At 47.0% G+C, this 17,500-nt stretch overlaps 1 protein-coding gene across 1 annotated transcript in view; it reads left to right on the top strand.

Moving 5' to 3' along the window:
• Nucleotides 1–17,500, top strand: part of LOC118382360 (dynein axonemal heavy chain 6-like) — a gene marked incomplete at both ends in the record, with an annotated part of 135,383 nt that overhangs the window by 74,173 nt on the left and 43,710 nt on the right. The window contains 7 exon segments of the mRNA XM_052508912.1: nucleotides 2,999–3,241; nucleotides 3,826–3,993; nucleotides 5,291–5,526; nucleotides 9,752–9,854; nucleotides 10,083–10,241; nucleotides 10,481–10,604; nucleotides 12,192–12,388. Coding sequence (XP_052364872.1) covers nucleotides 2,999–3,241; nucleotides 3,826–3,993; nucleotides 5,291–5,526; nucleotides 9,752–9,854; nucleotides 10,083–10,241; nucleotides 10,481–10,604; nucleotides 12,192–12,388 — 1,230 coding nt within the window.

Genomic DNA, 17,500 nt, shown 5'->3' on the forward strand with positions numbered 1-17,500 from the left:
GTTAATATAGCACTGATCCAGGGGATGGTCTGTGTTAATATAGCACTGTACCAGGGGATGGTCTGTGTTAATATAGCACTGTACCAGGGGATGGTCTGTGTTAATATAGCACTGTACCAGGGGATGGTCTGGTTAATATAGCACTGTAACAGGGGGTGGTCTGGTTAATATAGCACTGTACCAGGGGATGGTCTGTGTTAATATAGCACTGTACCAGGGGATGGTCTGTGTTAATATAGCACTGTACCAGGGGATGGTCTGTGTTAATATAGCACTGTACCAGGGGATGGTCTGTGTTAATATAGCACTGTACCAGGGGATGGTCTGTGTTAATATAGCACTGTACCAGGGGATGGTCTGTGTTAATATAGCACTGATCCAGGGGATGGTCTGTGTTAATATAGCACTGTACCAGGGGATGGTATGTGTTAATATAGCACTGTGCCAGGGGATGGTATGTGTTAATATAGCACTGTACCAGGGGATGGTATGTGTTAATATAGCACTGTACCAGGGGATGGTCTGTGTTAATATAGCACTGTACCAGGGGATGGTCTGTGTTAATATAGCACTGTACCAGGGGATGGTCTGTGTTAATATAGCACTGTACCAGGGGATGGTCTGTGTTAATATAGCACTGTACCAGGGGATGGTCTGTGTTAATATAGCACTGATCCAGGGGATGGTCTGTGTTAATATAGCACTGTACCAGGGGATGGTCTGTGTTAATATAGCACTGATCCAGGGGATGGTCTGTGTTAATATAGCACTGATCCAGGGGATGGTCTGTGTTAATATAGCACTGTACCAGGGGATGGTCTGTGTTAATATAGCACTGTACCAGGGGATGGTCTGTGTTAATATAGCACTGATCCAGGGGATGGTCTGTGTTAATATAGCACTGATCCAGGGGATGGTCTGTGTTAATATAGCACTGTACCAGGGGATGGTCTGTGTTAATATAGCACTGTACCAGGGGATGGTCTGTGTTAATATAGCACTGATCCAGGGGATGGTCTGTGTTAATATAGCACTGATCCAGGGGATGGTCTGTGTTAATATAGCACTGATCCAGGGGATGGTCTGTGTTAATATAGCACTGTACCAGGGGATGGTCTGTGTTAATATAGCACTGTACCAGGGGATGGTCTGTGTTAATATAGCACTGTACCAGGGGATGGTCTGTGTTAATATAGCACTGATCCAGGGGATGGTCTGTGTTAATATAGCACTGTACCAGGGGATGGTATGTGTTAATATAGCACTGTGCCAGGGGATGGTATGTGTTAATATAGCACTGTACCAGGGGATGGTATGTGTTAATATAGCACTGTACCAGGGGATGGTCTGTGTTAATATAGCACTGTACCAGGGGATGGTCTGTGTTAATATAGCACTGTACCAGGGGATGGTCTGTGTTAATATAGCACTGTACCAGGGGATGGTCTGTGTTAATATAGCACTGTACCAGGGGATGGTCTGTGTTAATATAGCACTGATCCAGGGGATGGTCTGTGTTAATATAGCACTGTACCAGGGGATGGTCTGTGTTAATATAGCACTGATCCAGGGGATGGTCTGTGTTAATATAGCACTGATCCAGGGGATGGTCTGTGTTAATATAGCACTGTACCAGGGGATGGTCTGTGTTAATATAGCACTGTACCAGGGGATGGTCTGTGTTAATATAGCACTGATCCAGGGGATGGTCTGTGTTAATATAGCACTGATCCAGGGGATGGTCTGTGTTAATATAGCACTGTACCAGGGGATGGTCTGTGTTAATATAGCACTGTACCAGGGGATGGTCTGTGTTAATATAGCACTGATCCAGGGGATGGTCTGTGTTAATATAGCACTGATCCAGGGGATGGTCTGTGTTAATATAGCACTGATCCAGGGGATGGTCTGTGTTAATATAGCACTGTACCAGGGGATGGTCTGTGTTAATATAGCACTGTACCAGGGGATGGTCTGTGTTAATATAGCACTGATCCAGGGGATGGTCTGTGTTACTATAGCACTGTACCAGGGGATGGTCTGTGTTAATATAGCACTGTACCAGGGGATGGTCTGTGTTAATATAGCACTGATCCAGGGGATGGTCTGTGTTAATATAGCACTGATCCAGGGGATGGTCTGTGTTAATATAGCACTGATCCAGGGGATGGTCTGTGTTAATATAGCACTGTACCAGGGGATGGTCTGTGTTAATATAGCACTGTACCAGGGGATGGTCTGTGTTAATATAGCACTGATCCAGGGGATGGTCTGTGTTAATATAGCACTGTACCAGGGGATGGTCTGTGTTAATATAGCACTGTGCCAGGGGATGGTCTGGTTAATATAGCAATGTACCAGGGGATGGTCTGTGTTAATATAGCACTGTACCAGGGGATGGTCTGTGTTAATATAGCACTGTACCAGGGGATGGTCTGTGTTAATATAGCACTGTAGCAGGGGATGGTCTGTGTTAATATAGCACTGTACCAGGGGATGGTCTGTGTTAATATAGCACTGTACCAGGGGATGGTCTGTGTTAATATAGCACTGTACCAGGGGATGGTCTGTGTTAATATAGCACTGTACCAGGGGATGGTCTGTGTTAATATAGCACTGTACCAGGGGATGGTCTGGTTAATATAGCACTGTACCAGGGGATGGTCTGTGTTAATATAGCACTGTACCAGGGGATGGTCTGTGTGGAAAGTGAAGTTGCTCACATTCCCTTCTTTCTAGCAGTCAGCAAATAGTGTCTGTAATTTTGAGGTTTTGATGTAGAGGGTAGTATCCTGTATAAGTCCTTGCGAAAAAATCCATCTACATTTATCTAATTATTTTTTTGGCAGAAGAACTCAGGATCCCATGGCCTCTCTCTCTCTGTCTCTCTTTATGTCTGGAAGCAATGTTTCTCTCTCTCTTTGACTTTCTTAATTTCCTCCTTTTTCACCCACTCTCTCCTACAATCTAACCATCCCCTCCTCTTTTCCCCCTGTAGTGGCCCCGTGAGGCCCTCCTCTCCGTGTCCCAGACCTTCTTCCAGAACGTGGAGTTTGGCAGTGAGGAGATGAAGGATCGTTTCAGTGAGATGTGCGTGGAGATCCACGTCAGTGTGACAGACATGGCCGAGAGGTTCTACTCTGAGCTGAGACGACGCTACTACACTACCCCCACCTCTTACCTGGAACTGATTAACCTCTACCTGGCCATGTTGGGGGAGAAGAGACAGCAACTAGTGGCTGTAAGAGATCAGTAATACTACTGATTAATACTGTTATTAACCTCTACCTGGCCATGTTGGGAGAGAAGAGACAGCAACTAGTGGCTGTAAGAGATCAGTAATACTACTGATTAATACTGTTATTAACCTCTACCTGGCCATGTTGGGGGAGAAGAGACAGCAACTAGTGGCTGTAAGAGATCAGTAATACTACTGATTAATACTGTTATTAACCTCTACGTGGACATGTTGGGAGAGAAGAGACAGCAACAGATCTATAATACTGTTTAGCAATAGTAAACACAGCGGCTGTGAGACATCCATAATATGTATTATTTAACGTTATCAATACTCCAGTTTAGCACACTGTGGTTTCTTTGAAATGTGGCTATTTCTCTGAATGGGCGTCAATTCTATACTCCATTCAATCCAAGAAATGTAATTGCCTCTGTGTGTTTGTGTCTGTGTGTGTGTGTGTGTTTACATGACCGTGTGTGTGTATCCACTTTGTGCGTTTGTGTGTGCGTTTCTGTTTGTGTGTTTGTGTGTGTTTGTATGACCGTGTGTGTGTGTGTGTTTGTGTGTGTGTATTCCTGTGTGTGCAGGCTCGTGACAGGGTAAAGAATGGTCTGACTAAGCTGTTGGAGACCAACGTATTGGTGGATAAGATGAAGGTAGACCTGTCAGCTCTGGAGCCTGTCCTCAAACAAAAGTCTATAGACGTCAACGCCCTCATGGGGAAACTAGCCGTGGACCAGGAGAGCGCCGACAAGGTGGGTATAGAGTGGAGCTAGAGAAACTAGTCGATGACCAGGAGAGGGTGGAGCTAGAGAAACTAGTCGATGACCAGGAGAGGGTGGAGCTAGGGAAACTAGTCGTTGACCAGGAGAGGGTGGAGCTAGGGAAACTAGTTGATGACCAGGAGAGGGTGGAGCTAGAGAAACTAGCCGTGGACCAGGAGAGGGTGGAGCTAGAGAAACTAGCCGTGGACCAGGAGAGGGTGGAGCTAGGGAAACTAGCCGTGGACCAGGAGAGGGTGGAGCTAGGGAAACTAGCCGTGGACCAGGAGAGGGTGGAGCTAGGGAAACTAGTCGATGACCAGGAGAGGGTGGAGCTAGAGAAACTAGCCGTGGACCAGGAGAGGGTGGAGCTAGGGAAACTAGTCGTTGACCAGGAGAGGGTGGAGCTAGGGAAACTAGTCGTTGACCAGGAGAGGGTGGAGCTAGGAAACTAGTCGTTGACCAGGAGAGGGTGGAGCTAGGGAAACTAGTCGTTGACCAGGAGAGGGTGGAGCTAGGGAAACTAGTCGTTGACCAGGAGAGGGTGGAGCTAGGGAAACTAGTCGTTGACCAGGAGAGGGTGGAGCTAGGGAAACTAGTCGTTGACCAGGAGAGGGTGGAGCTAGGGAAACTAGTCGTTGACCAGGAGAGGGCGGAGCTAGGGAAACTAGTCGTTGACCAGGAGAGGGCGGAGCTAGGGAAACTAGTCGTTGACCAGGAGAGGGCGGAGCTAGGGAAACTAGCCGTGGACCAGGAGAGGGTGGAGCTAGGGAAACTAGTCGTTGACCAGGAGAGGGTGGAGCTAGGGAAACTAGTCGTTGACCAGGAGAGGGTGGAGCTAGGGAAACTAGTCGTTGACCAGGAGAGGGTGGAGCTAGAGAAACTAGTCGTTGACCAGGAGAGGGTGGAGCTAGAGAAACTAGTCGTTGACCAGGAGAGGGTGGAGCTAGAGAAACTAGTCGTTGACCAGGAGAGGGCGGAGCTAGGGAAACTAGTCGTTGACCAGGAGAGGGTTGAGCTAGAGAAACTAGTCGTTGACCAGGAGAGGGCGGAGCTAGGGAAACTAGCCGTGGACCAGGAGAGGGTGGAGCTAGGGAAACTAGTCGTTGACCAGGAGAGAGTTGACAAGGGTGGGCATTTTTTGTTTGAATGTTTGCATGTGTCTTGGGGAAATGTGTGTGTTTCTAGTGTTTTGTCCTCCTCTTTTTTTTCTTCATGTGCACGCCTATTCAAGTGTACAATTGTCTGTCTGTCTGTCCGTCCGTCCGTCCGTCCGTCCGTCCCTCCCCAGGTGCGTAAAGTGGTGAAGGAGGATGAGGCCCTGGCCAAGGTGAAGGCTGAGGACACCCAGGCCATAGCAGCAGACGCCCAGAGGGATCTAGACGAGGCTCTGCCCGCTCTGGAAGGTGCCAACAAGGCCCTGGACTCACTGGACAAGGCAGACATCTCAGAGATCAGGGTCTTCACCAAACCACCTGACATGGTTATGACTGTCATGGAGGCCGTCTGCATCCTGCTGGGCAGCAAGTCAGTCCACTAACAACACTTAGATAACGTATTGACAACGTTGTGATTGATGCATGTCAGTCCACTAACAACACTTAGATAACGTATTGACAACGTTGTGATTGATGCATGTCAGTCCACTAACAACACTTAGATAACGTATTGACAACGTTGTGATTGATGCATGTCAGTCCACTAACAACACTTAGATAACGTATTGACAACGTTGTGATTGATGCATGTCAGTCCACTAACAACACTTAGATAACGTATTGACAACGTTGTGATTGATGCATGTCAGTCCACTAACAACACTTAGATAACGTATTGACAACGTTGTGATCGATGCATGTCAGTCCACTAACGACACTTAGATAACGTATTGACAACGTTGTGATTGATGCATGTCAGTCCACTAACAACACTTAGATAACGTATTGACAACGTTGTGATTGATGCATCTTAGATCAAAAATCGAATAAATGTTTATCGGTCACATACACATGGTTAGCAGATGTTAATGGTCACATACACATGGTTAGCAGATGTTAATGGTCACATACACATGGTTAGCAGATGTTAATGGTCACATACACATGGTTAGCAGATGTTAATGGTCACATACACATGGTTAGCAGATGTTAATGGTCACATACACATGGTTAGCAGATGTTAATGGTCACATACACATGGTTAGCAGATGTTAATGGTCACATACACATGGTTAGCAGATGTTAATGGTCACATACACATGGTTAGCAGATGTTAATGGTCACATACACATGGTTAGCAGATGTTAATGGTCACATACACATGGTTAGCAGATGTTAATGGTCACATACACATGGTTAGCAGATGTTAATGGTCACATACACATGGTTAGCAGATGTTAATGGTCACATACACATGGTTAGCAGATGTTAATGGTCACATACACATGGTTAGCAGATGTTAATGGTCACATACACATGGTTAGCAGATGTTAATGGTCACATACACATGGTTAGCAGATGTTAATGGTCACATACACATGGTTAGCAGATGTTAATGCGAGTGTAGCGAAATGCTTGTGCTTCTAGTTCCGACCATGCAGTAATAACCAACGAGTAATCTAACCTAACAATTCCATACACACAAGTGTAAAGGAATGAATAAGAATATGTACATATAAATATATGGATGAGTGATGGCCGAGTGGCACAGGCAAGGTGCAAAAGATGGTATAAGATACAGTATATACATATGAGAAGACATGTTAACATTATTAAAGTTGCATTGTTTCAAGTGACTAGTGATACATTTATTGAAGTGGCCAGTGATTTGAGTCTCTATGTAGGAAGCAGCCTCTCTGAGTTAGTGATGACTATTTAACAGTCTGATGGCCTTGAGATAGAAGCTGTTTTTCAGTCTCGGTCCCAGCTTTGATGCACCTGTACTGACCTCACCTTCTGGATGATAGCGGTGTGAACAGGCAGTGGCTCGGGTGGTTGTTGTCCTTGATGATCTTTATGGCCTTCCTGTGACATCGGGTGGTGTAGGTGTCCTGGAGGGCAGGTAGTTTGCCCCCGGTGATGCGTTGTGCAGACCTCACTACCCTCTGGAGAGCCTTACGGTTGTGGGCGGTGCAGTTGCCGTACCAGGCGGTGATACAGCCCGACAGGATGCTCTCGTTTGTGCATCTGTAAAAGTTTGTCAGGGTTTTAAGTGACAAGCCACATTTCTTCAGCCTCCTGAGGTACAGCGCTGCTGTGCCTTCACCACACTGTCTGTGTGGGTGGACCATTTCAGTTGGTCTGTGATGTGTACGCCCAGGAACGTTCCACCTTCTCCACTACTGTCCCTTCGATGTGGATAGGGGGGTGCTCCCTCTGCTGTTGGGTGAACAGAGAGTACAGGAGGGGGCTGAGCACGCACCCTGTGGGGCACCAGTGTTGAGGGTCAGCAAATTGGAGATGTTGTTTCCTACCTTCACCACTTGGGGGCGGCCAGTCAGAAAGTACAGGACCCAATTGCACAGGGCGGGTTGAGACCCAGGGCCTCCAGCTTGATGATGAGCTTGGAGGGTACTACTGTATGGTGTTGAATGCTGAGCTGGAGTCAATTAATAGGTATTCCTCTTGTACAGATGGGACAGGGCAGTGTGCACTGATTGCATCGTCTGTGGACCTGTTGGGGCGGTATGCAAACTGAAGTGGGTCTAGGGTATCAGGTAGGGTAGAGATGATATGATCCTTGACTAGTCTCTTAAAGCACTTCATGATGACAGAATTGAGTGCTACGGGCGGTAGTCATTTAGTTCAGTTATCTTTGCCTTCTTGAGTACAGGAACAATGGTGGCCATCGTGAAGCATGTGGTGGCCACAGAGAAGGAGACAGAGGGGGGTCCTTGTTAGTGGGCCGTGCCGGTGGCACTGTATTATCCTCAAAGCTGACAAAGAAGGTGTTTAGTGTGTCTGGAAGCGAGACGTCAGTGTCCGTGACGTGGCTGGTTTTCTTTGTGTAATCCGTGATTGCCTGTAGACCCTGCCACATACTTCTTGTATCTGAGCTGTTGAATTGCGACTCCACTTTGTCCCTATACCGACATTTCACTTGTTTGATTGCCTTGCGGAGGGAATAACTACATTGTTTATATTCGGCCATATTCCCAGTCCTCTTTCCATGGTTAAATATGGTAGGGCGCGCTTTCAGTTTTGCGCGATCCATCCACGGTTTCTGGTTAGGTACGTTTTAATAGTCACGGTGGGTACAATATCTCCAATGCACTTCCTTATAAAGTCACTCACCGAGTCAGCATATAGACCGATGTTGTTTTCTGAGGCTGCCCGGAACATTTCCCAGTCCGCGTGATCAAAACAATCTTGAAGCGTGGATTCCGATTGGTCAGACCAGCGTTGAATGGTTCTAGTCATGGGTACACCCTCTTTCAGTTTCTGCCTATAAGACGGTAGGAGCAAGAAGGAGTCATGGTCGGATTTGCCGAAGGGAGGACGAGGGAGGGCCTTGTATCGCGGAACTTAGAGTAGCAGTGATCGAGTGTAAGTGCTGCAGACAATATGCTGACAGAATTTAGGTGGCCTTGTTCTCAAATTAGCTTTGTTCAAATCCCCAGCTACAATAAATGCAGCCTCAGGATATATGGTTTACATAGAGTCCTGTGAAGTTCCTTGTGGGCCGTCGTGGTGTCTGTTTGAGGGGGTATATACACAGCTGGGACGATAACTGACGAGTATTCTCTTGGGAGATAGTATCTCAGCTGCATGTCAGTGAGCTGACGATGCTTGGATACAGATTGATAACGTAATCATTGTCTCTGCAACAAGTCAGTCCATGAAGAGTTAACTAATGTATTAGCTAATAGCATATTATTGTTGAACTTAATGCCATATGAGGCTGCCAGTGGATGGATCACTAACGTAGCAACAACTGATACAAGTGTACCAGTGACTCCCAATGCAGACACACTGGGATGGAACTTGTGAAATGTATGCCATGCATTATTTAAAAAGACAAAATGTGTCTAGCCAGTGGGCTAGTTGGGTACATTTTCTACAAGCTGATCAGCACTAGCCTCGGGCTACTGGGCTAGATACATGACCATCCCTGCATACAAACCCTACATGTTGTCATTGACCCACAGACAGAAGGTAGCTGCAGGGTCCAGTATGGGAGACTGGCTGAGGTCAGTCACTACTCTGCTGCTGCTCTGCTTGACAAGAAGAGACTGAAGACTCATCATGTCCTCTTGTCTCTGTCTGTCTGATAGAATAATATGTCATCTGGATCGGTGGCTGGTGTTTTCTCTGCTGTTTCCTGTCTGTACTCATAGCAGGCCTGTTAGATAGCATGACTCCAGCTGTATCTCACACACACACACACACCACACGCACACACACACACACACGCACGCACGCACGTGCACACACACACCCCACACACACACACCACACACACACACACACACACCCCACACACACACACCACACACACACACGCACGTGCACACACACACACACACACGCACGCGCACACACACACACCACACACACACACACACACACACACACACACCACACACACACACACACACACACGAACGCACGCACGTGCACACACACACCCCACACACACACACCGCACACACACACACACACACACACACACACACACTGTATCTCTCTCTCTCTTTACTTCAACTTTGTCTCTCTCTCTCTCTCTCTCCCCCTCCTCCCACCCACCTCTCCAGACCAGACTGGTCCAGTGCCAAGCAGGTGCTGGGTGACTCCTACTTCCTCAGGAAGCTGATGGAATATGACAAGGAAAACATTAAGCCCCAGATCCTCCAGAAGGTCACTAACTCTTTTGGACATTGTTGTTTTTTGATCATCTTCTATTCATGTCTTCCTGTATTGGCTTCATTATTTGTTTGTATTTCCCTCACTGTATTTGCAGACTCTGGTCAAAAGTAGTGCACTATATAGGGAATAGGCCTCTGGTCAACAGTAGTACGCTGTATAGGGTGCGGTTTGGAACACAAACTAAATAATGATGATTTTAATTGTTGTTGGTTTTTTTAGCTTCAGAAGTACGTGAACAACCCGGACTTTGTCCCTGAGAAGGTGGAAAAGGTGTCCAAGGCCTGCAAGTCCATGTGTATGTGGGTCCGGGCCATGGACCTCTACTCCAGAGTCCTCAAGGAGGTCGGACCCAAGAAAGAAAGACTGGCAGCCGCACAGGTCAGTGGCACACACACACACACACACACACACACACACACACACACACACACACACACACACACACACACACACACACACACACACACACACACACACACACACACGCACGCACGCACGCCATCCGCCCACTGGTTCCTATTGGAAGAGAAAACGTCAACAGGAAGTTCTGTGTCAGAAGTTCTTTACTAAGTACAGTATTAGGTATTTGTTTTTATATCCCACCCTTCTGGCTGCAGACGGAGCTGAACGCTACCATGGCAACCCTGAAGGAGAAGCAGGCCCAGCTACAGGAAGTACAGAACAAGATTAAGATCCTCCAGGACCAGTTTGACCAGAGCATCGCAGAGAAGGAGGGTCTGGGTAAGAGTTAGAGAGGAGGGTCTGGGTAAGAGTTATAGAGGAGGGTCTGGGTAAGAGTTAGAGAGGATGGTCTGGGTAAGAGTTATAGAGGAGGGTCTGGGTAAGAGTTATCGAGGAGGGTCTGGGTAAGAGTTAGAGAGGAGGGTCTGGGTAACAGTTAGAGAGGAGGGTCTGGGTAAGAGTTAGAGAGGAGGGTCTGGGTAAGAGTTAGAGAGGAGGGTCTGGGTAAGAGTTATAGAGGAGGGTCTGGGTAAGAGTTATAGAAGAGGGTCTGGGTAAGAGTTATAGAGGAGGGTCTGGGTAAGAGTTAGAGAGGAGGGTCTGGGTAAGAGTTAGAGAGGAGGGTCTGGGTAAGAGTTAGAGAGGAGGGTCTGGGTAAGAGTTAGAGAGGAGGGTCTGGGTAAGAGTTAGAGAGGAGGGTCTGGGTAAGAGTTAGAGAGGAGGGTCTTGGTAAGAGTTAGAGAGGAGGGTCTTAGTAAGAGTTATAGAGGAGGGTCTGGGTAAGAGTTATAGAGGAGGGTCTGGGTAAGAGTTAGAGAGGAGGGTCTGGGTAAGAGTTAGAGAGGAGGGTCTGGGTAAGAGTTAGAGAGGAGGGTCTGGGTAAGAGTTATAGAGGAGGGTCTGGGTAAGAGTTAGAGGAGGGTCTTAGTAAGAGTTAGAGAGGAGGGTCTGGGTAAGAGTTAGAGAGGAGGGTCTGGGTAAGAGTTATAGAGGAGGGTCTTAGTAAGAGTTATAGAGGAGGGTCTGGGTAAGAGTTATCGAGGAGGGTCTGGGTAAGAGTTATAGAGGAGGGTCTGGGTAAGAGTTAGAGAGGAGGGTCTGGGTAAGAGTTATAGAGGAGAGTCTGGGTAAGAGTTATAGAGGAGGGTCTGGGTAAGAGTTAGAGAGGAGGGTCTGGGTAAGAGTTAGAGAGGAGGGTCTGGGTAAGAGTTAGAGGAGGGTCTGGGTAAGAGTTATAGAGGAGGGTCTGGGTAAGAGTTATAGAGGAGGGTCTGGGTAAGAGTTAGAGAGGAGGGTCTGGGTAAGAGTTATAGAGGAGGGTCTGGGTAAGAGTTATAGAGGAGGGTCTGGGTAAGAGTTGGAGAGGAGGGTCTGGGTAAGAGTTGGAGAGGAGGGTCTGGGTAAGAGTTAGAGAGGAGGGTCTGGGTAAGAGTTAGAGAGGAGGGTCTGGGTAAGAGTTAGAGAGGAGGGTCTGGGTAAGAGTTAGAGAGGAGGGTCTGGGTAAGAGTTAGAGAGGAGGGTCTGGGTAAGAGTTAGAGAGGAGGGTCTGGGTAAGAGTTATAGAGGAGGGTCTGGGTAAGAGTTATAGAGGAGGGTCTGGGTAAGAGTTATAGAGGAGGGTCTGGGTAAGAGTTATAGAGGAGGGTCTGGGTAAGACTGAGTTTGACAGATTTTGGCACATGATTTCCATCATGTTGGCACTTAAAGTTCCCACAATGTTTTCCAAGACAAACCGAAGTTCCAGGAATATGTCAGGACTAATCTACTGTAATCTCTTCTGTGTGCTGTCTGCTACATGAACTCTCTCTGCCTCTCATCGTCTCCCTCACTTTCCTTCCCCTTACCGTCACCCCCTTTCACCCCCAGCTAAGACCATGGCTCTGACCGAGGCGAGGCTGGGCCGTGCAGGGAAGCTGACAGCAGCTCTGGGGGACGAGCAGGTTCGCTGGCAGGAGAGCATCGAACTGTTTGAACAGGAGATCCATAACGTGGTGGGAAACGTCTTCATCGCTGCAGCCTGTGTGGCGTACTACGGAGCCTTCACAATGCACTATAGACAACTGGTACATCCTTTATATACAGCCTGCTAATTCTCACTATAACCTGCAGCCTGCGTGGTGTACTACGGAGCCTTCACAATGCACTATAGACAACTGGTACATCCTTTATATACAGCCTGATAATTCTCACTATAACCTGCAGCCTGCGTGGTGTACTACGGAGCCTTCACAATGCACTATAGACAACTGGTACATCCTGCTAATTCTCACTATAACCTGCAGCCTGCGTGGTGTACTACGGAGCCTTCACAATGCACTATAGACAACTGGTACATCCTGCTAATTCTCACTATAACCTGCAGCCTGCGTGGTGTACTACGGAGCCTTCACAATGCACTATAGACAACTGGTACATCCTTTATATACAGCCTGCTAATTCTCACTATAACCTGCAGCCTGCGTGGTGTACTACGGAGCCTTCACAATGCACTATAGACAACTGGTACATCCTTTATATACAGCCTGATAATTCTCACTATAACCTGCAGCCTGCGTGGTGTACTACGGAGCCTTCACAATGCACTATAGACAACTGGTACATCCTGCTAATTCTCACTATAACCTGCAGCCTGCGTGGTGTACTACTGAGCCTTCACAATGCACTATAGACAACTGGTACATCCTGCTAATTCTCACTATAACCTGCAGCCTGCGTGGTGTACTACGGAGCCTTCACAATGCACTATAGACAACTGGTACATCCTGCTAATTCTCACTATAACCTGCAGCCTGCGTGGTGTACTACGGAGCCTTCACAATGCACTATAGACAACTGGTACATCCTGCTAATTCTCACTATAACCTGCAGCCTGCGTGGTGTACTACGGAGCCTTCACAATGCACTATAGACAACTGGTACATCCTGCTAATTCTCACTATAACCTGCAGCCTGCGTGGTGTACTACGGAGCCTTCACAATGCACTATAGACAACTGGTACATCCTGCTAATTCTCACTATAACCTGCAGCCTGCGTGGTGTACTACGGAGCCTTCACAATGCACTATAGACAACTGGTACATCCTGCTAATTCTCACTATAACCTGCAGCCTGCGTGGTGTACTACGGAGCCTTCACAATGCACTATAGACAACTGTATATACATCCTGCTAATTCTCACTATAACCTGCAGCCTGCGTGGTGTACTACGGAGCCTTCACAATGCACTATAGACAACTGGTACATCCTGCTAATTCTCACTATAACCTGCAGCCTGCGTGGTGTACTACGGAGCCTTCACAATGCACTATAGACAACTGGTACATCCTGCTAATTCTCACTATAACCTGCAGCCTGCGTGGTGTACTACGGAGCCTTCACAATGCACTATAGACAACTGGTACATCCTTTATATACATCCTGCTAATTCTCACTATAACCTGCAGCCTGCGTGGCGTACTACGGAGCCTTCACAATGCACTATAGACAACTGGTACATCCTGCTAATTCTCACTATAACCTGCAGCCTGCGTGGTGTACTACGGAGCCTTCACAATGCACTATAGACAACTGGTACATCCTGCTAATTCTCACTATAACCTGCAGCCTGCGTGGTGTACTACGGAGCCTTCACAATGCACTATAGACAACTGGTACATCCTGCTAATTCTCACTATAACCTGCAGCCTGCGTGGTGTACTACGGAGCCTTCACAATGCACTATAGACAACTGGTACATCCTGCTAATTCTCACTATAACCTGCAGCCTGCGTGGTGTACTACGGAGCCTTCACAATGCACTATAGACAACTGGTACATCCTGCTAATTCTCACTATAACCTGCAGCCTGCGTGGTGTACTACGGAGCCTTCACAATGCACTATAGACAACTGGTACATCCTGCTAATTCTCACTATAACCTGCAGCCTGCGTGGTGTACTACGGAGCCTTCACAATGCACTATAGACAACTGGTACATCCTGCTAATTCTCACTATAACCTGCAGCCTGCGTGGCGTACTACGGAGCCTTCACAATGCACTATAGACAACTGGTACATCCTGATAATTCTCACTATAACCTGCAGCCTGCGTGGTGTACTACGGAGCCTTCACAATGCACTATAGACAACTGGTACATCCTGCTAATTCTCACTATAACCTGCAGCCTGCGTGGCGTACTACGGAGCCTTCACAATGCACTATAGACAACTGGTACATCCTGCTAATTCTCACTATAACCTGCAGCCTGCGTGGTGTACTACGGAGCCTTCACAATGCACTATAGACAACTGGTACATCCTGCTAATTCTCACTATAACCTGCAGCCTGCGTGGTGTACTACGGAGCCTTCACAATGCACTATAGACAACTGGTACATCCTGCTAATTCTCACTATAACCTGCAGCCTGCGTGGTGTACTACGGAGCCTTCACAATGCACTATAGACAACTGGTACATCCTGCTAATTCTCACTATAACCTGCAGCCTGCGTGGTGTACTACGGAGCCTTCACAATGCACTATAGACAACTGGTACATCCTGCTAATTCTCACTATAACCTGCAGCCTGCGTGGTGTACTACGGAGCCTTCACAATGCACTATAGACAACTGGTACATCCTGCTAATTCTCACTATAACCTGCAGCCTGCGTGGTGTACTACGGAGCCTTCACAATGCACTATAGACAACTGGTACATCCTGCTAATTCTCACTATAACCTGCAGCCTGCGTGGTGTACTACTGAGCCTTCACAATGCACTATAGACAACTGGTACATCCTGCTAATTCTCACTATAACCTGCAGCCTGCGTGGTGTACTACGGAGCCTTCACAATGCACTATAGACAACTGGTACATCCTTTATATACAGCCTGATAATTCTCACTATAACCTGCCGCAGTATGTTGCATTATAACCATTCTAAACTACATAGCCTTCCTCTTGCAGTGGAGACACCTGGTATGTATGGCCTCTATAGAGATGTAGCTTTATACACAGTTCTTACTATCTGTTACTCTACTTCTGCGCCCTGCGTCTAAACATTGCCACCTGTTCTCTGTACACTATTGGAACCAAACCCAGTGAAGCCTGCCTGTTCTAGACAGTGTCTGTGTGCCCACCTCTCTCCCTCGGGCCAGACGGAGAGGCAGACCATGTGTCAACCTCCCTGCCCACACTGGCACTCTGGCCTAATGACTCTCACTCACCTCAACCCACTGGGTCTGTCTGGCTGTCTGTCAATACTACCACTGTCTCTGTGGTGTCTGTCAATACTATCACTGTCTATGTGGTGTCTGTCAATACTACCACTGTCTCTGTACTGTCTGTCAATACTACCACTGTCTATGTGCTGTCTGTCAATACTACCACTGTCTATGTGGTGTCTGTCAATACTACCACTGTCTCTGTGGTGTCTGTCAATACTATCACTGTCTGTGTGCTGTCTGTCAATACTATCACTGTCTATGTACTGTCTGTCAATACTACCACTGTCTATGTGCTGTCTGTCAATACTACCACTGTCTCTGTGGTGTCTGTCAATACTATCACTGTCTATGTGCTGTCTGTCAATACTACCACTGTCTATGTGGTGTCTGTCAATACTACCACTGTCTCTGTGGTGTCTGTCAATACTATCACTGTCTATGTGCTGTCTGTCAATACTATCACTGTCTATGTGCTGTCTGTCAATACTACCACTGTCTATGTGCTGTCTGTCAATACTACCACTGTCTATGTGCTGTCTGTCAATACTACCACTGTCTATGTGCTGTCTGTCAATACTATCACTGTCTATGTGCTGTCTGTCAATACTACCACTGTCTCTGTGGTGTCTGTCAATACTATCACTGTCTATGTGGTGTCTGTCAATACTACCACTGTCTATGTGGTGTCTGTCAATACTACCACTGTCTATGTGGTGTCTGTCAATACTATCACTGTCTATGTGGTGTCTGTCAATACTACCACTGTCTATGTGCTGTCTGTCAATACTACCACTGTCTCTGTGGTGTCTGTCAATACTATCACTGTCTATGTGCTGTCTGTCAATACTACCACTGTCTCTGTGGTGTCTGTCAATACTACCACTGTCTATGTGCTGTCTGTCAATACTATCACTGTCTATGTGGTGTCTGTCAATACTATCACTGTCTATGTGCTGTCTGTCAATACTACCACTGTCTATGTGGTGTCTGTCAATACTATCACTGTCTATGTGGTATCTGTCAATACTATCACTGTCTATGTGGTGTCTGTCAATACTATCACTGTCTCTGTGGTGTCTGTCAATACTACCACTGTCTATGTGCTGTCTGTCAATACTACCACTGTCTATGTGGTGTCTGTCAATACTATCACTGTCTCTGTGGTGTCTGTCAATACTATCACTGTCTATGTGGTGTCTGTCAATACTACCACTGTCTATGTGCTGTCTGTCAATACTATCACTGTCTATGTGCTGTCTGTCAATACTATCACTGTCTATGTGCTGTCTGTCAATACTACCACTGTCTATGTGGTGTCTGTCAATACTACCACTGTCTATGTGGTGTCTGTCAATACTACCACTGTCTCTGTGCTGTCTGTCAATACTATCACTGTCTATGTGCTGTCTGTCAATACTACCACTGTCTATGTGCTGTCTGTCAATACTATCACTGTCTATATGGTGTCTGTCAATACTATCACTGTCTATGTGCTGTCTGTCAATACTACCACTGTCTATATGGTGTCTGTCAATACTACCACTGTCTATGTGCTGTCTGTCAATACTATCACTGTCTATGTGGTGTCTGTCAATACTACCACTGTCTATGTGCTGTCTGTCAATACTACCACTGTCTATGTGCTGTCTGTCAATACTACCACTGTCTCTGTGCTGTCTGTCAATACTACCACTGTCTATGTGCTGTCTGTCAATACTATCACTGTCTATGTGGTGTCTGTCAATACTACCACTGTCTCTGTGCTGTCTGTCAATACTATCACTGTCTATGTGGTGTCTGTCAATACTATCACTGTCTCTGTGGTGTCTGTCAATACTACCACTGTCTATGTGGTGTCTGTCAATACTATCACTGTCTCTGTGGTGTCTGTCAATACTACCACTGTCTATATGGTGTCTGTCAATACTACCACTGTCTATGTGGTGTCTGTCAATACTACCACTGTCT

The sequence above is a fragment of the Oncorhynchus keta genome, unplaced genomic scaffold (assembly GCF_023373465.1).
Source record: "Oncorhynchus keta strain PuntledgeMale-10-30-2019 unplaced genomic scaffold, Oket_V2 Un_contig_3938_pilon_pilon, whole genome shotgun sequence".
In the NCBI taxonomy this organism is placed as follows: domain Eukaryota; kingdom Metazoa; phylum Chordata; class Actinopteri; order Salmoniformes; family Salmonidae; genus Oncorhynchus; species Oncorhynchus keta.